This window comes from Ambystoma mexicanum, chromosome 3p, assembly GCF_040938575.1.
Source record: "Ambystoma mexicanum isolate Mex_15411 chromosome 3p, UKY_AmexF1_1, whole genome shotgun sequence".
Taxonomy (NCBI): domain Eukaryota; kingdom Metazoa; phylum Chordata; class Amphibia; order Caudata; family Ambystomatidae; genus Ambystoma; species Ambystoma mexicanum.
This window is the reverse complement of record NC_090925.1, coordinates 964966119-964989682: the sequence shown is the minus strand read 5'-3', so window position 1 is coordinate 964989682 and position 23564 is coordinate 964966119. Positions and strand designations below refer to the sequence as shown.

At 48.7% G+C, this 23564-nt stretch overlaps 1 protein-coding gene across 4 annotated transcripts in view; it reads right to left on the bottom strand.

The window, feature by feature from the left end:
* The window catches only part of ITCH (itchy E3 ubiquitin protein ligase), a 2968415-nt gene that overhangs the window by 57612 nt on the left and 2887239 nt on the right, over positions 1-23564 (bottom strand). For all 4 annotated transcript variants that reach the window (XM_069652264.1, XM_069652266.1, XM_069652265.1 and 1 more), the window contains exon 23: positions 18540-18612. In XM_069652264.1, the coding sequence (XP_069508365.1) occupies positions 18540-18612 (73 nt within the window). The remainder of the gene's footprint in view (positions 1-18539; positions 18613-23564) is intronic.

Genomic DNA, 23564 nt, shown 5'->3' with positions numbered 1-23564 from the left:
TAGGCTGAATTTCCTAACCTAGTGAGTCCCCCAGCAGTTTTGCTGGATTTTTTGGGGGTTTATTTTTTTTCTCCTGCCAAGAGTGAGACTCTTTTACCCTCACTCTTGGACATGATTTGAGTGTGTTCCTTTGACTCTAGATGTGTTTAATGGGCTATGGGGTCTTTTACTCCATAGGGCTTCATGTGTTTTTGTGATGTGTGTTACACAGCACCCTCAGTGCAGTAACACAGGGGTGTCCTAGTGACCCCCCAGTACAGACTCCATACCCTGGGACTGACTACTGTCTCCCAGGGCATGTGGAGTCACCATTGACTTTACTAGTCTTAAATTCTGAACAGAACCAGTACAAACCATCATATTGTGGACGTACTGACTGGGGCAATTTAATTGCCCTGGGGTCTGTTAGTCGAGGGGGCACGTCTCTGTCCTCCCTGATCGAGTTTTGGCTGGTGACGGTGGATACTACTTTTTATATTCAACCGCGAATATTTCTCTATGGGATTTTCCCATTGTTCGAGGTTACTATCTTTATTTATTTAATTACGATAGCCTCGAACATACCGCCAGTTTATTTAATTATTATTAATTCTCCGGTTGGTATTTTTTGCCAAAACTCGGTTCTAAAATGGCGTTTGTGTTCTCTTCTGTGACTCCAACCCAAGTCGAGCCCTTTTTGTTCCACTTTTTGGCGGGCTTCTCCACAGAAGTCCTCCAAAGTGGTGCCACTCTGTCTGAGGTACTTAGGAGGGGTGGAGGAGGATTTAGGCACCCTGGACTGAGTTGCCTAGGCAACTCAAGTCGCACTCCGTCCTGATTGGCCCAAGTGGTGAGCCGGCCGGCTCACCACTTAGCATGTTTGAGTGACAGCTAGGCTGAGTGAATGGGGGTTTTCTGCATAAAAGCAGGGCTTTGGGGACTGGAACTTCAGAAGTCGCCACAGGACCTAAGAATCCGACGAGGGAGAAGCTGAGCCGACCTGCCACGACGACACCACCGGTGGAGCCCTGCTGGACCGTCTCACCACTTTTCTCAACGACAGAGGAGCTCTCCCGCCGGAGAGTCTTCTTCCTTTGACTGGTGGGGATAACCAGTTTCACCGGCTTTTCGCCTTCCCGACGTATCTCGTGCCCGCCTTGCCTGTGCCAAGCACCCCAGCAACCGGGACACCACGTTTTACCACGACCGCGAAATAAAGGGTAATACCTTTAACCGAAAACTCTGCGGCTTGTTTCTTCCCTGGCAGTGCAACGACCTTCAGCTTTCCTCCAAGTCGAGATCTTCTCTTCCCCTGGACGACGCCGAGACTTACACCCGCTGCCAGGAACAACTGCCACCGCTGGAGGATCCTTCCCACTTAAGGTAGCGTGTTCCGCCTGGCTTCCCTTGCCACTGACTGTACGGGGTAGATTTAGCCCCTGGCTTTCGAACCTGGGTTAGCCTGGGACACCCTGGCTAAACTTTTCTGAGCCTCTCTAAACACTTTTCGAACTCTCTGCAAGACTTTCTAAGCCTAGTGTAACTGTGATCTTGGGCGCATTTGTGCTCTGCTCTCTCTAAGAGTGGGCCCAGCCTATTGACTTTGGCTCACAAGTGACTTTTGCTCTTCTGCCTTGCTAATAGTGTTCCTAAATCTTAGAGTGGTGTATCTTTCCATATTCTGTCTTTTTCCCTCCCTTCTTCATGAACTTATTGGAGTGCCATCTATAGTTAAGCGCTCACCTCTGTCTGGAAATAAGTGGTGTTAACTAAGACTTATCTGATAAGGAATAAGGGTTGTATATAAAATAATAGTACTGTGTTTAGAGTGTTTTACAATAAGAGTGCTGGAGTGTTTCAAACAGTGTGTTTTTAAATAAATAATTATATACTTTGATACCAAAGCTCTGGTCAGTGTTTGCTTGTATTATTGTATCTGAGTGCCTATTGTGTATACTTTGCATACTGCCTAACTCTTCTTGAGGGAAGTCTGACTGCTCAGCCACAGCTACCAGGTAAATCTGGGTGGTACAGACTGCTACCAAGTGGGTTTACTGCTAACACCTGTAGTCCTAAATCTTTTGCAGTGTTCCCAAAGGGAACTGCACAGGTTTCTGCCTAACAGGGCCAGAACAGCTCTCTATCCTGTGTCCAATGGCTAGGACTATCACTGTAACTATCCTAATGACTTCTCTCGTCACACCTTGACCGGCCAGTAGACGAATGTTTATTCCCCAGTGAACCGTACTTGTACTGGTTTAGTTCATAAAAATTGACTACTAAAGCCAATGGGGACTTTACATGCCCTAGGAGACCGCAGTCAGTCCCAAGGTATGGAGTCTATGTTTGGGGGTCGCTACGACACCCCTGTGTCACTGCACGGAGGGTGCTGTGTAACACATGTGAATAAAGAAGGTTCCTACGGAGGTGAGAAAAACCCCATAGACATTAAACACAAAAATAGCCTAGAACACACGTAGCAAAAATGCCTAAGAGTGGGAAAAAGAGTCTCACTCTTAGCAGGAGAAAAAAACAAACCCTTCAAATCCAGCAAAGCTGCTGGGGTACTCTATAGGTAAGGGAAATTAGCCATAGAATGAGAATTCTTCCTAACAGATGCAGCCCACCGAAGTCCGAACCTTTTGGAGGGTCCGTTGGAGCAGAGTTGTGGGGGGAACACAACACCTGCGGCCGTGCCAACAGATCTAGACCCCAACCCTGTCCTGCCCATGAAGCAAACTGGGGGCACTTGGAATTCAGAGGGGATGCGAACAAATCCAGTTCCGCTAACCCCCAATGGTGGAACAGGGGCAACAAGGAGTCGGTGTGCAACACCCACTCGTAGGGAACCCCAGGCGGCTCAGCTGGTCGGCTTCTGCATTGCTGTAACCCGGGAGGTGGACTGCCCAAATCCAAACTCCCTCCATCAGGGCACATTCCCAGATCGATACCGCCTCCATGCAGAGGACGGGGTAACAGGTGCCATCCTGCTTGCTCAAGTAAAACATTGCAGTAGAATTGTCAGTCCTGAACGGAACAGACTTATCCCTGATGAGGGGCGAAAATACCTTGAGGGCCAGGCCCACTGCCCTAAGCTTGAGCAGATCGATATGCAGGAGGGCTTCCGTCCTGGACCATACTCCATGAACCGCATAGCAAACCAGAGTAGCCCCGAGCCTGAAAAGGGAGGTGTCCATCATCACCACCAGGGTAGGCTCTGGTCGGGTGAAGGGGGCTCCCACAGAAACATTACCATCCATCAGCCACCAGCGAAGATCGGGCAGTTAGAGCAGTGGTATTGGGATCCTGTCCAACTGGGACCCCATCTCCTGATCCCAATTGGCCGCCAGGTGGAGCTGGAGGCACCTCATCTTGAGGGGAGCGTGCTGTAGAGTAAGCACGCAGGAGGCCATCAGGCTGTGAATGTGCTAAAACCACCATGCTGAGGTGGTCATGTTGGCCAGAAAGTGCCTCACAGCCTTGCAGAGGGACAGAAGCCTCTCGGGCGTAGGAAGCACCCGCTGAACGGTAGTGTTCCAGCGCACACCTAGGAAGACCAGATCCTGAGAGGGGCACAACTGTGACTTCCTCTGGTTGAGGGAGAACCCCAGCTGATGAAGGAGATCCGCCAATCTCTGGCAGGAGTGTACAACCCCTTTGGGAGACCCCGCTCTCACCAGCCAGTTGTCCAAATAAGGGTACAGATGATGGCCCTCCAAACGGAGAAGAACCATTACTGAGTTCCTCAACTTCGTGAAGACACGAGAGTTCAGGCCGAAGGGCAGCACCTTGTACTGAAAGCGGTACGACAATCGTAAACCGCAGAAACTTCCGAATGCGGTTGGTAGATCGAAACATGCAGGTAAGCATCCTTGAGGTCCCGGGAACATATCCAGTACCCTGCACACAGAGACTCGGCCACGTGCGCATGAGTAATCATCTTGAAGCGTTCCAGCGGTAAAGAGATTCAGAAATGACAGGTCCAGGACTATCCGCAGGCTAGCCTGGTTGTTCTTGGGTACCGCAAAAATCCTGGTAACGGAAGTCCCGGTCTACAAGAGAAACAGCCTCTCCAAGTGCGAAAGGACCTCCCGTAAAAGACCCGGGGACCCGATTTGACGAAGAGGAGGAGAGGATGGAGGAGGCGAAGAAAAAGGAAGACTGAAGTCCGTGGAGACTACGGATAGGATCCACAGGTTGCTGAAAAATACGCTTCAAGGTGATCTTGGAACAGAGCTAAACTGTCCCCCACAGGCGAGCTGTGTTCCCCGACCTTGACATCACTGTTTCTTGGTGTCAGAGGCGGGGGCAGAGGAGGGGAGTGGAAAAACCCACGCAATGTCTTCTGCTTCTTCCTCCTGTTGTTGCTGGGTGACTTTGTCAGGCCTCAGTGTACCATGGTCCCGGAACCCATTGAAAAAAGAAAAAGTAAGGGGCTTGAACTCAGTCCTGCCCTGGGACTGAGGGAAGCATTTCTGACCAGATTTTGTCAAGATGGCCAAGGGTTTGGCGGCTTGAGTGGTGGTTTTCTTCTTTGTCAACTCATCAGTCGACAAATGAAAAAGGCCCACGTCCTCAAAGGGCAGGTCCAGGATCTGCTCCTGCACATCAGATGAAAACATCTTTGTGTGCATCCATGCCGTCCTTCTCATCTCAACCCCAAGGCACAGCCCTCTGCTGGCTGTGTCATTGTGTGAGATCGAAGACTCCATGTGGTCCTGCGCAATGGCACAGGCTTCTGCCAGATCGGTCTGAAGGAGGCTTGCTTGTCCGAAGGGAGGTTGGGCAGAAATTCCACGAGCTCCCGCCACAGCTTCTGGTTATCTGCAGCCAGGAGGGCGTCTGCTTTGGCTTGCCAGAGATGCAGTCCTGAGATGGAGTAACAGCGCTTTCCCAAGGACTCAAGTACATTGATGCTGAAGCGGATCACAGTGCGTTTCCCCAAGATCTCTGCTAGCACGCTGGGAACGTCCTTGGGAAGAGGGACTCCAAGAACTCTGGCAGGTCCTGAAGGCAGTCATGAAAGGCCTCCTCGTCCTCATCATCACCCCCAAACCCTTTTTTCACAGACCGAGGGGAATCCGGGCCCTGGGACACAGGTTCCAGCAGGGTCCCCTCTAGGTCCAGAGCCACTGATGGCCCCAACGGCTGTTGAGGGGGAGGCATTGGTGGTACAGGAGGTGGTGGAGGGGTCAGAACCACCGGCAGTGCCTGAACCGGTGGGAGGACTGTCGCAAGAGTACCTCCCAGAGGAAGGGGCCGTGGCGGCGCCACCTGCGGGATGACCTCCTTCACAATGTCCTTCAGGAGCCCCTTCATTTGAGGGGGAATGCATGAGGAAGAGGAAGTGCTTGAAGAAGTGGTCCTCGCAAGCCGCCAGGTCCCTAGGGACCCGGCCCTCTGGGGTGCTGGGCTTCGCTCCTGGTCAAAGCGCTGAGGCTCCTGGTGTGTGTAGCCATACGGCTGTGATGGATAGATGTATGCCTGCGGGGACCAAAAGCTTGCACCGTAGTATCCGCTACTGCTTCCAGAGGGAAGGGGGCTGGGATCATCCTGCAAAGCCCATTCGATGGGCGAAAGCACGGGTGGGCCCTGAGCTGGATCTAAGATGGTTGCCTGCATGGCAGGCTCTGCCACGTGTAGCCCAGCCATTTTGAAGACTTGCGCCACGCCCCGAGCCAAGAGAGGTCTCAGACGTGAGAAGATATAGCTTGGGTCTTGCATCCGAGGCAGGGGCATCAACCTCAGATAATTCTGGTAAGCGCTGACCCCTCAGCCAGATGGCCTGTAGTCGTAACGCCCCGACTCACAGCCTCGGGGTGAGCTCCGGTAGGCTGGAAGCCCTCGGCACCTGTGCCGGTAGCCATGCTGGATCTAGCCAAAGAGAGACTCTTGCAGGAGGCACTCTAAGATCCCTTACCCCTGGGGTAGAAGAGGGCGAACATGATTGCCCCTCCGAAGACAGCCTGGTAGGGCCCCTGAGCCCCTCAGCTAGCCCCTAGGCCTCGCGGCTTTGGAGCCGGCAGTCTTAGAGGCCTTGGGCCTGCCAGAAACTGAATCGGAGTAACCCTGTTGCGTGGGAACATTATAGAAGAAGGGGACGTGCTGTGTATCCGTGCTGAACAGTGGGCCTACCTTGTCTTGACGAGAGGTCCTGGAGACAAAGTCCTTAATGTGGGGAGGTGGAGAAAAGCAGAAGATCTCCCTCCCCTGCGACAACCGATTCCTCAATGCCCTGTGACCGAGAGCGCTGCAGGCCAAACATGAGTCTCAGCGGTGGTCGGGCCCTAAACACTCATGACAGAGTGCATGGGAGTCTGAGGGCGGGAAACGAGCAGTCGCATGAGGCATCTCGTGAATCCTCTTGCGGCCGACATTCGCCGAGGGAGGCGAGGCACCGAAGGGAAGTGAAATAAGAATTGAAAAAACAAACAGGGAGCAAGTGGAAAACTACAAAAGTCTCCACGCTGGCTACGAGGTCCGACACCGTCTGTGCGGAAAAAGGGACTGAGGTGAGGCTCCAGGGATTGGGGAGTTCCCATGCCCAAAGCCGTGCGCTATACTAAATTTGAAGGAGAAGCTCAATTTTGCACTGTCAAAGGTTCCGGACACCCACAAGGATGGAGGAAAGGGGACGGGACGTATGAGTATAACGATAGCAGCCATCATCCATCTAGCTATTGATGCTCTGGATGCCCGAGTGCCTTTGAGAAGCACCACCAAAAGTAACCACTTAAGCATCTGAATTACAGAATGGCTTTAAAAGGTCTCATTGAGTCCAAACAGTGTAGTGCTTCTTCCGCATCCGATTGAGGATCCAGGAACAAAGTTGGCATGATAATCTCATTTATATATGTTGAGACTATTTTTGATAAGAATGGATGAGTTTGAAGAACTACTTTGCCGTTGTGGAACACTGTGCGGGGTTCCGAGGACACCAGGGCCTGTATTTCACTAATCCTGTGTGTTGTTAGTCCCACTAACAATGCAGATTTTAGCATTTAGCATCACCCACTTCAAATTCGTGGAAGCCATAGGTTCAAAAGCTCATGAACCAAGCTGCTAAGACAACATTAAGGTCCCAAACCGGATGAGGCCGTTTGGTGGGAGGGTATATTCTTTATAAACCCTGCAAATGTCATTTGAAAACCGGATTAGATGTTGAGAAGGACATGGTCTCTGAATTCCTGTAAGCTTCTATGGCCGCTAAACAGGTGCAGCACGTGTAAACTTCAACCTCTGATTGTGCCAAATGCGCTGAGAAAGACAGTACCTGATCCATTGAGCATATGACCAGATCCACATTCTTGTCCTTGGCCCAGAAGCAGAAACTTGACCATTTGCTCTTGTATTGGCTCCTAGTTGAATCCTTCCTTGCATTTTGGATTATCTTCAAATTTTGATCTGATAGTCCCATATGCCAGAGTGTTAACTGCTCAGGAACCAAGCCGCAAGGGTTAGCACGCCTGGTGCTGGGTGAACCATTGCCCCTCTCTGCAGAGTGAGCAGGGGGCCCATTGTGCACAAAGGAACTGTACCCTGACTGTCCATGTGGATCAGATCGGAGTACCATATACTGGATGACCAATGGGTTACCACCAAGATCATGACGCATCCCAATGATTTCCAGAATTTGCACAAGACTTTCTGAATTAGCAGAGTTGTAGGGAACACATAGCACCACAGGTTGTTCCATGAGATGTGGAACACGTCCCCTAGAGACTGACTGCCTGTGCCCATCCACAAAGCAAAGTGGTGACATTTCGAGTTCTCCTTTGTGGCAAAGAGATCCACCCTGCGGTGACCGCAGGATTTGAACAGTGGGAACAGGGCTTCTGGCCATATCTCCCATTTGTAGTTCCCCATCCCTTGTCTGCTGAGCCTGTCCGCCTCTGAATTATTCTTGTCCGGAAGGTGTATGGCTGACAAGTGTGTGTTGTGGGTAATAGCCCAATCCCACATTTGTATAGCGAGTCTGCATAGGGGAGGAGACCGTGTCCCGCCCTGCTTGTTCACAGAGCATGTTCTGATGAGGTCTGCCCTATCCCTGATGAGTGGTAGTAAGGCCTTGAGCGCAAGTCCTATAGCGTTGAGTTCTAGGAAGTTTGCGTTTTGCCCTTTGTCCTGGGAGACCATAATCTGTGGACAGAGGAGCTGTCCAGGATGGCTCCCCAGTCCTCTGACGAGTCTGTCATGATTAGAACAGACAGCATCTGGCTGAACAAATGGAGCCCCTCATCAAATGTACTTATGTGTTCCATCACTGAACGTCGAGGGTCAACTCATCCAATATGGAGACACTGTCCGATTGGGATCCCCATTCTGGATTCCATGAGTTTGCTAGATACAACTGTAATCTCCTCATTCTGAGTCTAGCACGAAGCACTGCAAGAATACATTCCCCCATGAGTCCTAGTAAATGTTGGTACCACCAAGCTGATGTGGTCTGTCGGCTGAGGAAGTGACAGATTGTTTTCTGAATGTCCCGAACGCTCTGCTTAGTCAGAAAAATCTTTTGTTTCCCAGTGTTCCATTTTGATTCTGCAAAGACGACGCCAGTGTTGACTGTGGAAGGACAGTCTGCCCCCAACAGGGAAGCTGTGGACCCAGACGCTGCCCTTATTGTTTCTTTGCCTCAGAGGCTGGTGCCGAGCAGGGGGACGAGAAGAATCCCCTTGCAGTTGTATGCTGCCATTTATGCCTCTGGAGGCCGGGAGACCTGTCTGGTTGCCTAGCCCTCCCCCCTTGGAAGCCTCAATAAGCCCAAAAAAGGTTTCGCTAAAATAGCTAATGGTTGATCCATCTGAGAACTTACCTTCTTTTTGCTAAGTTCCTCATCTGTAGATGAGTGGAACAAATTTGCTTTTTCAAATGTTGTGTTCAGTATGTGGTCTTACACGGATGCATTAAATTTAGTAGCGTGAATCCACACAGTGCAGCACATGTCTGTTGCCATACAGATACCTCCTCTGCTTGCAGTGTCAATGGGATCTGCGTGAAATTACTGAATACAAAAGTCCGACCTCCAAAAGTCTGCTTTTTCCCCCCCGCAAATATATATGTGGGGGGGGGATCCGCCACAGCCGCCCCACCTTTCCCCTATACATTTGTATTCACTTTACCCCCCCCCACATATATATATACAGAAAATTGGGGGGGTCGGACTTTTGGGGGTCGAATATTTGGAATTAGGTAATTTCGTCCAATACTGTGTCAAATGTGTGCCACCGAAGATTCCATGAGGTCCTGGGCTATCACTTTAGCTTCTAACAGGCCCGCATAAAAAAAAGCAGCTTGTCTGTGGGTAGGGAGATCTGGTAAAAAAATCTGATATCCCCCTCCAGAAATTATGGTTAGCGGCTGCCTATATAGCATCAGCATTGGCCTGTCCTAGGTGTAAGTCGGAGTTAAGGTAAATCATTTTACTGAATGATTCTAAGACCTTGTCCTCCTTTGAGAAGAGTGATGCTGCGGAGGAACCAGACAATGCTGTAGCCAAAGCCGGTTTAACAAACATGCACGCCGCTGCTACCATGGAAGAGTGAGGCTGCGGGTGGGCAGATAGCAAGATGGTTTCTCCTTCTGCTTGCCAGTATTTAGCATCTAACCTCTTGTTAATACGAGTAGAATGAGGTTTGAGCCAACCCCTTTTTACAAGCGTTGCTATATTCTTTTGTAAAGGGATACTGGATTTATTGGAAGCCCTCAATGTTAAGATCTCAGCCAAGATCTTAGCCAGAACTTCTGTTTCTGGCTGTTCCTGCTGCGTTCAAGGGACATCTCGAAATTCAGCGAGTCCCTTCATCTTGTCATGGAATCACTTAGCAGATGCTTACAAGCTCATGTTCTCTTCATCATCTGTGTCCACCTGTTTGCCGACCTCAGCAGATCGCAGATCTTTCCTTAGTGGAAGGGGGAGATGTTGTGCGAGGTTGGGGAGTATCAATCGGTAGCACTAGGGCCACTAGTACTGTAGGTGGAAAACTAGGAGCAGGGAATGCTTGCACTGTAGGCGGGACGCTAGGAGCAGGTAACAACCCGGCTGGTATATAAAGGGGCTATATTTATCTGCAGCACCGGGAGAGTTTTCGTGACTGGTGAAGTAGGCGCTGGAGGTGCAGATGGATGTGCTGGCAGTGGTTGTTGGGGCTGCATAAGTATTTGTGCTATTATCTTCTTTATTAGATTTCTTTAAAATCCCTGTAATCCGTTGGGATTTTATTAACATCATGAAACAGTCGAAAATTCTTTCTTCACAGGCTGCTTGTAAGGAGGCTTGAGTGGTCGCCGTTGGCATGTAGGAAGCCGTTGGAGGCCTACCTAAGCCCTGCTTTGGCTGTATGTACCCCGCCTGTGAGTAACGTAGACGTGGAGGATGTGGGAAAGGTCATGCACAATGGTGTCTGAGCCAGGGACCATTTGGCCCGGAGGGTGAATTCCTCCTGTGGTCTTACAGCTGGCTCCGCCATTTCAGACAGTGAGCCCTCTTGGCTAGGCGCCGTCTTGTGGCTGGGGGTTTAGACGCCATCTTGTTTGCTAGATTCTACACAGAAATGGGCGGGGAAACTTGCTTGCTGAGGCCCTTAAGTGTGTCCTCCGTGCTAGTGGAAACCTTGGGTATGGACCCAGAAGACTTAGCGCTGTTGGGCCTGGGCCCGGTAGTAGAGGAATGATGCCCCTCAGGAATTACCCTGGTGCTAGAGCTGTGAAGCCCCTGGGTCATGGTTTCGGTGGGCCACGAGCTCTAGGAGCCTCAGAAGGAGGCCCGGTAACAGGATCTGATATACCCCTCCAACTTGAAAAAACTCCTTGGAAAGGTGTCCCCCTTATGGGATGCTTTGGAAAACAAAGTACTTACCGTCTCATGTTTTGATTTCCGTCAAATTCCTTCAGGTGGTCCGGAGGCGACCTAGAAAAGATAACTCCACCTGGATAACCGATTCTTAAGCGAGCGCAGAGTTACGGTGTTGCTCACTATGCAGCCGTCCCACTGGTTGTTGGAGCCCCAGCAATGCTGACAGAGCATGTGGGTATCAGAGGCCGGAAAGGAGCCATCTCAGGATGCGCACCTGCTCAATCCAGCAGCACTCGACATGTGCTGGGGAAAGAGGCACCGGAGGCCGGTGAAGTTGAAGAAAAAACAAACGACTGGGATGGCAAAAGCGCAATGGAACACTAGAAAAGATACCACCAGCGCAAGCGAGAAGGTTCTGATCCCTTCTGTGCAGAAAAGAGAAGTGGGGTGAGACACCAGAGGGCGGGACTAGATGAGTGTAGTCACGTCAATGGCCACGCCTCCTCACAACTTAAATTTAAATGGGAAATGCGCTTTTTAAGAGGAAAAAAAGGTTCTGGTCCCGTCCCTATGAAGGGACACCCATATAATATGAAAGAAAGGGGATTGGATATAGGAGTAAATGTTTACCCAACGTAAGGCCAAAGAACCCAAAAAAAAACCTTTCCCTATGAAAAAACAAACTCCTTTGACTCTAGACCCAGAGACATTAATAGGGAATACATTTTGTTCTACCACTGGAATTCGCACCATGGAAAATAAATGAGTCCGTTACTTTGTGGCCCAACAAATGTGGTGGATCCCCTGTCACAGGCATGCCGCAGCACATTTTTATTAAGGGCAGAAATGGATTCCCAGACAAAGTTTTATTTCTGCAGCAAATCACAAACATGCTCGTCATGTTTCAAGCTGACGTTTTCGGTATTGTCATATGAAAATTCTTTACCACCTTTTGGATCAAAGTTATATGAGAAGAACTGTGATGGGTAGAGCTTGAGTGGCACAGCAGGGGCACATTTGGTTAATTCCCTGAGCTTTCGGATGATGTGATGTCACAACCACCATTGGAGGTCTTTGGAGTATGCAGACTTTATCTGGCCATGGGACCCAACAGCATTTTCACTGCAGCCCGAGAGAATGAAGCACTTACACTCCTGAGACAAGCCGATGTGATGATTAGGATTGATGGGCGGCAGACAAGGGGGTGGGGGCGGAAAAGGGTAGATGCTGGGATACTTGGTTGATATGAGTGGGTTGGACTCGGGCGCTCCGTTATTATAGGCTTTCTGTGTATTCTTCGAGGAGGGTAATGGGGTTGTGCTTTGTGTTTTCCCCAAATGTTAATAAAAACGTTTTTTTTTTAAAAAAGTTACATGAGAAAAAAAAACTTGCATTTATTTATTGTGCATTTGTTAGGCACTTATACAACATGTAAATTGTGCTTCAAAGCACCCACATGGCAACAGGGAGGAAGCATGGGATTGAATACAATGTATACACTGGACAACAAAGACAAACCTACTAGGCCTTCCGAGTTTTCAGTACATGCAAGTGCAGAGAGAGAAGAGGGGAATAGGGAGTGGGAGGTAAGTGCTGGAGTATCTGTGCTTGCGGGTGAGCAGCAGATGTAAGTGCCAAGTATATTAAGTGCTAGGGAGCCTTGAGCTGCAATATGTGGGTGAGCTGGCCTCTAGTGGTGTAGGCCAGTGGGCGCCGAGGCAAGTGCTGTGTGTAGGCAGAAGCTGAGGCGATTGGGTGTGGGAGGCCAGGGCCCTCAGGACACATAAAAGCCCTAGTCACCAATCACATTGACTATGAGGTTAGCAGAGGAGGGAAGGAGGAAGTGAAAAGGAAAGTCTTGAGGAGCTTCTGGAATTTAAGGAGGTCCGGCTCAAGACTAGGAGGAAGGGGGAGGCTGTTCCACAGGAGGGAGCCAGCTGAAGCAAGAGATCGGCATGCAGTCCTCTGTTTAGCGAACCGCTTCACACACAGAGTTGGTACCAGGGGAACATAGAGGTCTAGAGGGAGACTATTTAGTAATAGCATGTTGCAGATAGTGTGGTCCCCGGTCCCAGACAGCCTTGTGGATGATGAAGAGGGCTTTGAATTTAATCCGTGCAGCAAACGGGAGCCATGAAGAGTTTTTAGGGCAGGAGAGATGCAGTCCTTGGGCTTGAGGCCAAGATTAAGTCTTGCTGCCTAATACTGGATTAGATGGAGGGGTCGTAGGGAGGAGGAAGGTAGATTCAAGAGAATGCTATTGCAGTAGTCAAGCCTAGAGCGAACCAGAACTCTGTTAACATTGAGATTATGGGGAAAGTGAGAAAAGGGAGAATTCGGTTGAGAAGGAAGAGTTGAAATTTGGACTTCTTGACAATGTCCTGGATGTGAGGGAGGAAGCAGAGAGAGTCGTTCTAAAAATGACTCCAAGGTTCCTGGCTTCAAATGAAGGAGATGGGGGGAGAACCCATTAATATTATTATTAATATTATTGATTATTTATAACGTGCTTAATACTCAGAGGTTTCTCAGCGTGGACCTGGGGATCGAATCTGTGTTGCTCTGCGTCGTCTTGCTTCCAAGGCAAGCACGTTGCCCCAGAGCTATCCTCCTGAGACAGGCCATAGAGGATGGCCAGAGTGAGGGGAAGAAAGAGGGAGAAGGGGTCTCAATATGAAGGATCTCAGTCTTGCTGGCATTGAGGAAGAGATCATTGGAAGTGCACCAGGACTGGATGGTAGATAGCAGTCCGGGATGATGGAAGAAGCAAGTGGGTCAGCAGGAAGTTTGAAGAAGAGTTGAGTGTCATCTGCGTAGCACTGGAAGTTGGGGGAGGAGGAAATTATGTGTGCCGGTGGCGCAAGCTAAGGGACACCACAGGTGGAGAAGGAGGTAGGTGAGAAGGTGCCCAGAATAACCTGGGACGGACAGTCAGTTAGGAAGGAGGTCAGCCAGTCGAGCGCCTGCTCCGAGGTACCCAGGGTCTCATGGATCCGTTTTATGAGGATGGAGTGGTTGACTGTGTCAAAAGCAGAGGATAAATCAAGTAGAATGAGGACAGCTAGAAAGTTAGAATCCAGAGATGCGAGTAGTTCTTCACAGGTGTTCAGAAGAGCAGTTTCCGTGCATCTGGATGCTCGGAATCCAGATTGAAGGTCATTGGCACCGCCAACAAGTTCAGTATGTGGGGTAAGTTGGGGGAAGGCCAGCTTCTCCAGGAGTTTCCCAACAAAGGGGGTGTAGAAATATGCCGGTACTTAGCTGGACAGGTGCATTTGGAAAAGTTTTGTGTGGAGTGTCCACAATTGCATCCTGAAAATCATCAAGCGCCTCTGAAACTACATCACTCCAAGGAGAATCCTTCCATAAAATATTCTGCAGATTTTGAATAGCATTCTCCTTTGAAACCAATGCTATGTGGCTCCTAAGAGGAAGGAACGAAAGCCACATTGTTGTCCAAGCGCTGTCATTAGTGATATGTGGGAAGGGTCCCTAATGTCAAAGGCCTTTGCCATGCATGACAACAGTGCCTCCTGTCTCTGTGCTGACAACAAGCTCTGTGTTTAGCTCGACTTTCCTGCAAATAATTTACCAACATGCTGTCTTTGCTGACAGGAAACCTGTCACAATAGCAAATGCGCTTATCATGCATTTGTGTCGTGACCAGAAAGTGGCAGGAGGAAAATCATAGGTAAGGAGGGAGACAGGGGTTGAGGGGAAGTGATGGGGGTCGATTCCCAGAGGGAGCGGGTCAGCTTTGGCATAGCAGGGGTTATATATAAAGGAGTCTCCAGCATCGTATTGGGGTTGAGGGAGCAGGGGTTGTAGGGGTGTCCCCTACACTCTGCTCGGGGAAGGCAATGGTGTGCGGGGGTTTTTCGAGGTATCCCTGCACTCTCTGAGTGGCACAATGAAAAGGGACCATGGCAGGTGTCCATATGGTATTACTATTATAAGAAAACTGGACCGGAAATCAGGCTTTAGAGAAAGTGGACTGCGAGAATCCAGCATGGAACCCAGGTCTGCATTCTAGCACTCCAGAACTTTCTGTGAAACTGAATCACATGCCATGGACCAGATAAGTCAGATGTGGCACTCCGAACCGTTCAGCCCAGCCCAGCCAAGCCATGTGGGACCAAAAAACAGGACAAGCGCTGCAGAACAGGAGCAATGAGGATTGCCACTAGCTGCTGCTGATGGCTTAGCTTATGGAGCATGAAGAGCCTCTGTTAGAATTTACCCATTGTCCGATGGACTTTCTCCTCCTCCACAGAACCTATTAAAACAGGAACACTATTTCCATCTCTTTATGAGTACCAGCATCATTTACAGTCATTTATCTGAATGCAGCTTTTAAAAAGTTGAACAAATTACTTACCTTTCAGTAATGTTCTTTCTGATGGATGTTCCTCCAACAGATTCATCTATGAACATAAATAACCCATTACAATAATATCTCCCAGCACCAGTTGCTCTTCAGAAATATTTTCCGCAAACAGGGGGCGCAGCATGGCTCCGCGTCGGCTTTGCCCTACGGCACTCATGACGCCAGGGCCAGTATATATAGAGGTGCCATGCCCTGTGATATCAGTATCTTATTTTCACGCACTGTGCTCCCTACCAGGAACACCACTCTTGCTTCGTCTCTTGAGTTTGTCGCAATGCTGAATCAGAGGAGCTCTTTGGGATTCAAATCCTGCGTGGATTGCTGGCGTCAGATGTCTGTATCGAACCCACACCACATATGCCTTTAATGTTTTGGTGCAAACCACAAAGCAATTGATGCACCCGAAAAGCGCTTTGAGAACGTGAAGCAAAACTATTCACCTTCCTCCACAAAGACAAAGGGGATAAGCGAACCAGCTCAATGTCGCTGGGCACGGCTCATGGCACTGAGGAGCGATCCCCTGATTGAAAGGACAAAAAGACAAAGCAGTGGAGAAGGTCAAGATGATCAGGCGATTCTTCACAGCATCACTCATCTTTGTCTTCAAAGAAAAGGAGCCACAACTCCAAGCAGGGCCATGAGGAAGAGGCCCAGCAGGAACCTTTGCCTACCAAATCCTCTGCCCCAAAGGAATAGGAGGCTTTCCAATTGAAGATGCTAGACAGAATGTGCATGCTGCCACTGCTGGCAAACCACAGGCAGCTTTCCAGCACCTGATGGTGAAGGTGGTCGACACCTTAGGGCTGTCGCCCTCCTTCGTGGCCCAAGGTGTAGCATTACCGAACTAACATCTTGGATGAGAGTCCTAAGAAGGAGAATTTGCTGCTTTTAAATTAGGCAGTGGAGGGGCCTGTGAACAGTGTACCACAACCTGTTCTTCGGTCCCCTTATTTCTTTCTGCCCGCGCATCACCAGAGAGTTTGGTAGTACAGGCTGCTACGGCAAATCTCACAACCACTTCAGTTCCGTTGCTGTCCCCAGACAGGGAGTGCAAAAGGTGAGATGCATCGGGGAGGAAGATTTTCGGCTCTTTGAGTCTGTGTTTCTGGTGCGTTCACGCCTCTCGTGCCTTGGCCAAGTTTTCCTCTGGCCTGCGATCAGTGAGAATATCCCGAAAGGAAAGATGCAGTATGGCTTTTTGGGCCCTTATTAAAGACCGCACAGAAGATTCCGGACAGATTTTGCAGACTGCGTCACAAGTATGATGGCCACCAGCACCGTCTTGCAGACTTTTTCTTGGCTAAGGATGTCAGGGTTTGCTACTGTGTCCAGAAGCTCCTGGATATGCTCTTTGATGGCATGACCTTGTTCGGCACCAAGGCAGACGAGTTGCTACAGAGGTTTCAAGCTTATAAGGCGACTGCCAAGTTGCTAGGGCTAGTGGTGCAGCAACAGTTTTCACCCCTTATGCTCAGAGGGGTAGAGGTCAGACTCTCTTGGGCAGGCAAGGGCAACACCATCCATACAGGGGCAGGGGCCGTGGCGCACCTAGAGGAAGCGCTACCACATCTGCAGCGCCTTCCGCAACCCCTGGCGCAAAGCCTCTGAATTGGACATCCAACATTTATCCCGTGGGGAAGAGGGGGGAAGGATATTTCAGTTTGGCGATGATTGGAGAAATTCCAACTCGGACGCCGGGGCTTTACAGGTCGTCCAGCAGGGATACTGCCACCCTTTTGGCTCTCACCCTCCGGACTACCCCCCTTGCCACCAACACCTGCCTCTGGAACTTCTCCTGCTGGAGGAGATCCATCAACTTTTGGCAAAAGGGGCCATAGAGATGGCACCCTGCTCAGAATGAGGCAGGGGTTAATACTCCACATACTTTCTGGTGCCGAAGGAAGACAGAGAATTGAGACCCATCTTGGATCGGCAACTTCTGAACTTGTACTTACAGACCAACAAATTCAAGATGGTCACTCTAGCCCAGATCCCCCAGGCCCCTGGACGTGAATGACTGGCTAAACTCCCTTGAGCTCCAGGATGCCTACTTTGAAGTGGCTATCTACAAGAAGCATAAGAAGTACCCGAGATTCAAAGCTGGGAACCGGCATTTCCAGTTTAAAAAATCCTCCCTTTTGGCCACTCTGCAGCACACATGGTTTTCACCAAGCTGCTACCTGCAGTGGTGGCTTGCCTATCTGCATGACTGGCTCATGAAAGCCTGCTTACCAGATCTAGTGTCGGCACACCTATACCGGACATGCAGCCCATTGCATAGGTTGAGCTTCTCCCTGAACTTCAAGTCGTCTCTGGTATCTCTGTCCCAGTCCCTCCGATTTATCGGTGCAGTCTTGGACACTCAGCTGGGTTGGAGTTTCCTGCCTGACGACAGAGTGGTAAACCTCTTCAAGCAGGTGCAGGTCTTCCAATGTCAGGCGACATTTCCAGCCTCAGCTTTTCTGCGCTTGCTGGGTTTTATGGCATCATGGTGGTACCAAGGGCCAGACTGTGCATGAGGTCTCTGCAGTGGCACCTGAGCTCACAGTGGCCTCAGTTTCAGGGACGGACTTCAGACCTTCTTCTGGTCTCTGAGAGTGTCCAGAGACCTACATTGGTGGTCCGTGAAGGACAACCTCCTGAAAGGGTCTCTTTTCCGTCCATCTTGGCCACAAGTGACTCTAGTCACGGATGCACCCCTGGCAGTGGAAATGTTTCGGAAGAGCAGCTGGCGCTGGGAAATAGATATCACGGATGAGGAATCCCTGGAAGGAAGGAGTCCATTTGAACAATAAATTACAAAATAGGAATGGTAAATTATGTAGTGACTGTCTGGAGTGCTGAATTCAGAGTACCAAAGTTTAAGGAACTCTTCAGTCGTCAACTACCATTTGGGTAAATGCTGAAAACCTCACACTGCCCTACAGAGGCGTTGCTAACAGGGAGGGGGGGGGGGTCAGGGGGCTATAGCCCCGGGTCTTTTGGTTGTAGCCCCAGATAGAAGCTCAGGTGCTACAACCAAAATGCTAGCTAGTCCAGAGTCCCACCAGTGCCGACATTAGCTTAGCCCCTGATCTTTTCCAGACCTAGCAACACCCCTGCTGCCCTATCAACAGTGTACTGCACATTTCTATCATGCTGATCACAGACCTATTATCATAATTGTGTCTGCAAGCCAAAAGTTACACAAATCAAGTCAGGGAGTGTGCAGTACCTCTTTCAAGCAACCCGTTTTATGATATGAAGCTAAGATGAATGTACATCTGGAGTGTATAAGTAAGTCTTATCCTCATCTCAAGCAAGTAAAGTAAATCTGCTAAGAAATCTCCTGTATTGTTCCCTTCAGAAGGAAGACAGACAGGAAGATGATATACTCACCATGTATGACTTCGGGGAAGCCAGTTTTCTTTTCCCACTTTTTCAACACAGAACTTTTGAGGCCCATTGCTCCCTAAAATAGAGGGATGTGTTAGTGTTGCGCCTGGCAAAGATTTTACATTCAACTATACATGCAGCATCCGGCACAACAAACAGGCAACAGGAAATAAAACTTGTTAGAATCCCAGTTTTTAGAAGTAACGTGATTTCACGTTGAGCTAGCTGTGCCGGGTGCTATACTATATATTACTGTTCCAATTTTCAGTTTCAAATCATCAATTCAATTCTGTTATGCTTTTCCCAAGTGTTCAGTACAAAACAAAAACTAAAATGTTGGCTTAAGAAAATGCTTATGGCAGAAGTCATTCATGCCTTCCTTTTGATATCTCATTATGAGAAGGCGCCCAACAAAGCAGATTACAAAGCACCAGCAAAGACATTTATTGGATGTTCAGAAATGTTAACTTATTCAAGGACACACACCTTTATTTTTTTGTATCAACACCTAAATATATGGGACCCCAAACTCTATATTCATGGCAGAACAATCTCCTTCCCAGTATCAGATCACGTTTGGCTTTCAAGCATCATTTTTATTCCCTGCCCTAGATCACATGCCACTGCTGTGACAGGATAAATGATTGCCCAGGTAGCCATTAACACAGCCCCAGTATATTTGCTGCATTCCACAGAAATAGCAAAACCCTATAATACTGACAAAGTATCTCAGCATTCCCCAGTGCAGAAAAATGCAAACCTTGTTTTACCCTTTCATCCAAGTTTAAATGCATATCCCAGCACCTGTCACATGCCCTCACACTCTGTGGGATCATGTTAGGCAGAATTATATGCAGTACCCTTTGGGAACACCACACACAATTAAGACTACAAGTGACAGTACAAATTCACCTTTGGTACAAGTCCGTACTACACAGTTAAAGTGGTAGCAGTAGCAGAGCAGCCAGACTTATATCAAGAGTAAGTGAGCAGTATTAAATAGTTACACAATGGACAGCAATTACTATGATTCAGGCAAACACTGACTCAAGGATTTTCTAGTAAAAGAATATACATTTATTTCACTCTTCAGTTGTATAACATGACACTATTATAAACAGTTCAAAAATCACTCTTAATACACCACACCACTTCCCTTAAATTCCAGACAAGTTAAGCTCACAAAATGAAGTGGGAGCAAAATGGTACTCCAGCAATTTAAAAGGGAGGGAAAGACAAAGTTAATAGAAATTAAATCACACCAACAGGTAAGTACTCAGGGCAATTTGAACAAGAGGAACTACAGTGATAGAATCAGGTAGAAAAGGCTTAGGGCCAAAGTCAAGTTCACACAGTTCAGGGTAGTTAGCGGTAAAGTTTGTGGCACAGATTCCGGACGAGGTTGGTTGATAGAAAAGTTAGTTCAAAGAGAAGAGAAGGACAAGCCCTCGGATTAGAGAAAGATTTCAAACACTTTCACCGCAGTTGAACGAAACAGGCAACCGGATTTGCACAGTACCTTAAAACGGAGAGGTAGCTGTAGCTGAGGCAGACGTTCCTGGTAGTTCCTGCAGACTCACGGTTCCTGAAGCGACTGTCGGACTGACATGAAGTAGGAAGATGGAGGGTCCTGCGCCACCCAGGGAAGAAGCCAGCAGGAGAGCAAAACAACAAATAAAAGGTGTGCTCCTTAAAACCCAAGCAGGGTCCAACCTTCCTGGCTAGGCCCACTGTAGCTCTGTACAGCGAATTCGACCAGAGGAGGGGTCCTGGCTTGCAGTTTGGATGAACTGGTTGGTCCCACCAGCTCAAGGGAAGAAGTTTCCTGGAGGATCTTCTATGTCGTTGGTTTCTGAAGATTCGGACCTGCAGCAGGGCTTCACCGGGAGGTTCAGTCGTTGTAGAAATCCTCTTCTGTCAGCTCCTCATTGGTTCGTTCGTTCCAGTGGCGACTCTGCCTTTCCAGTCCCAGAGACCTCCTTTTTATGCAGTTTTCCCCCATTCATACAGCCTGGCAAGGACAGTCCCCTCAGCCAAACAGGAGTGCGACTTGGGTTACCAAGGGAACCCATGGCAGGGGTCCGAAGAACCCTCCCTCACATCCTGCCTACCTAGACTTTCAGGCGCATTAAGGAGGGCTTCTGGGCAAAAGCCCGCGAAAAGACAGTGAACAAAAGAATCATCCCCGGTTTGGCGCACAGAGAAAAAACCAGAGAAACACTTTAACAAAAAGAAATGGCGAATAAACCCAGCCAGAGCCAAAATAAAATGTATTTGGTCAAGCGGGTTTATGTTCGAGGCTAATATAATAGCCTTAATCAATATCATGGTTATATAAGATAACCACAGTAGAAAAGTTTGGGTAGTTACCACTGCCACCAGCCAAGTCTTGATGTAAAGGGAGCTAAACATGGCTCCAAGAGACACAAACAAAAAGGGATAAGAATGAACCCTTTCCAATACTCCATGTAAGATGGGGTGTACTGGGTCTGTGGTTTAAAGTGACTAAAATAAAGTTTATGGCAACTTTACCTTTTCTGGGGGACAGTAGTCAGCCCCAGAAAATTGAGTCAGTGGGAAGTCTCAAAGACAACCTTGTGTCACTGTACTGAAGGTGCTGTGTAACACACATGAAAAACATGAGGCCATGGAGTAGGTGAGGCTCCAGTGCTCAAGATCACACAAAAAGTGAAAACGCACACAGCAAAACACATGTAAGAGTGGGAAAAAGGCTCACACTCTTACCAGGTGGAGAAAAAAAAATCCTAGAAATCCAGCAAAGCTGCCGAGGGACTCGTTAGGAAAGGGAAATCAGCCATTTATGAGAATTCTCCCTAACAGATCATAACTGGGTAGTCAGCATTACTTAAAGCATGAGCCATTCCACTCCGCCACAGTATGAGCATGGGACATGTTTGAATGTTTCAAGTTGCATGTTGCCCCTTCCAAATTAGAATCAAGGAATTTTTAACATGTAAGCGAAGGGTGAAAAATGGTCCACCACGGTCACAACCTTATTTATTGGTCTTAAGATACTCACTGTTCCACAGATTCAAATATGTCTGAGGTGATGGGAGATAATGGCAATCAAATGAACACTTGATAAAGAGCACACACAGAAAGAGCAGGCTTGTTTTCCAGATCCATCCGGCACCTATCTGATCTTTATTAGTACCTGGAAGTGTGTGTGGGGGGGGAGAGCAGCCTCCAAGCCAATGAGGAGGCTTGGAACAGGGGAGCTACCACATGATAATTCCCGCGCTACGAGCCTGCTCACAGCTGGAGGCCGCCTTCTTCCCCTGCTGCGGAATCAGGTAAGTGCCCCCCCCCCCCCCTTCCCTCCACTTACTGCTTTTTCGATCCTCTTCGGGAGCGGACAAGCTGGAAACACTTCTGTCTCCATCTACTCCTCTCCCGATCTGCATCACACCACCATGGAAAGGAAGAAGGGACTAAGTGTGGTCCCGTCTCCTGCTTCCATGGTGGGAATTGTTTTGTTTACTTTTTTTAATGCCTGCCATGGAAAGGGAGAAGGGACTACATTCGCCCTTCCTTGGTGGCCATTTTTATAACTTTTTTTCGCCATCGCGAAACTGATCTTTTTGCAACAGAAAAAAATGCTTTAAGTACCCTGGATTTATGGGCCAGGGTACTAATAGGAATAAGCCCGTCACATCCTGGCTTGCGCTGGTCTTGCTTCGCGTGACCAACGCGAGCCACCAAACGTTCTGAGGATGACGGTACAGCTGAGAGAGAGGCTCCTGCCCTGCCGCCTCGCCTGCTCGCTCCTTCCGCTCCATATCCATTAAATAAACGTATTAACTAACCCCTTGTCTGGCTGTCTTTTCCCCCTCTACAAGTGGCGACTAGGGACGGGATCAAGCAACATGAACGCCAGTGGTGGTAACTGGGCTGTGTGTTTAGACACGTTGCTCTGCACGCCGACGTGTGCCATCTCCGCCTCCTCTTCCATGAGGAATTCTCATCAGGGACATAACACTGAGTGCCGCCGGGCCTACAGCAACTAAGGAACTAGCTGAAGGTCGGTAAGGAGCACCCGTAGGGAGAGAGGGGCCAATTTGATTTAAATTTAAAACTTAAGGAAGCAAAACTATACACCCTCAGAAAGATTTCTTTTTTTGTGTGTGTTAGTGAAGAACTTAAAGAAGATTATTGTGGAGTCGCTTTCTATTATTTTGTTTGGGTCTCCGAAAGAGGAAAAACGAGGTGTTTGAATAAATAAGAAAAGAAGGTGCCACAAAGGAATAATTATATTCACAGATTAACATGGAGGGGGACAGAGCAAACATGAATATGGCTGTAGAACCACCAATACCATTTTTACAGTCTCCGGGGAACCCCAGCATGAAATGGGAATTGTGGAGAGAGATGTTCGAAGCCTACTTAGATGCACAGAATGGTGAAGAGTTTTTTAAAAAAATAAATAATTTTATTAATGTTTAATCAAACAAAACAAAACCAAAATACAACCAAACACGCAGTGCATTTTACAAAAAAATAATCATATTAATGCTTATTCTTAGCCACTACTTCCACCCACCCCCACCCTGAGCCTATCTGTTTATCGTTCTCCGTGTCCGCCGCATGCGGCTGGGTCTCGCTTCCTGTAGATTCAGTCCGATCTTGTGTAGCTCCAAACAATTCAGCTATGAGTGATTTCCATACCATCAGGGTCCCTATCTCTTCTTCCCCACCTACAGTGTTCAACTCTTGCCATACTATCGTTTCTGCCTCTGCCCATTTCTGTAACTCCTTCCACCATACCTCCACCCGTGGCTTGTGACAAGTCTTCCAACCCATGGCGATCCTCCGTTTAGCAAGCACATATGCTAGGTCTTTCAATTTATTAACATGCTTAAATTTTGATGATCTGGGGTACCCTCCCAACAAACAAGCCCAAGCAGTGTCTATAATCAACGTGACCCCTTTCTCAGCTAACTTTTGAGCCACTTCTCCCCAGAAACGCTCAATCACTGGGCATGACCAGAACATATGTGTCATATCCGC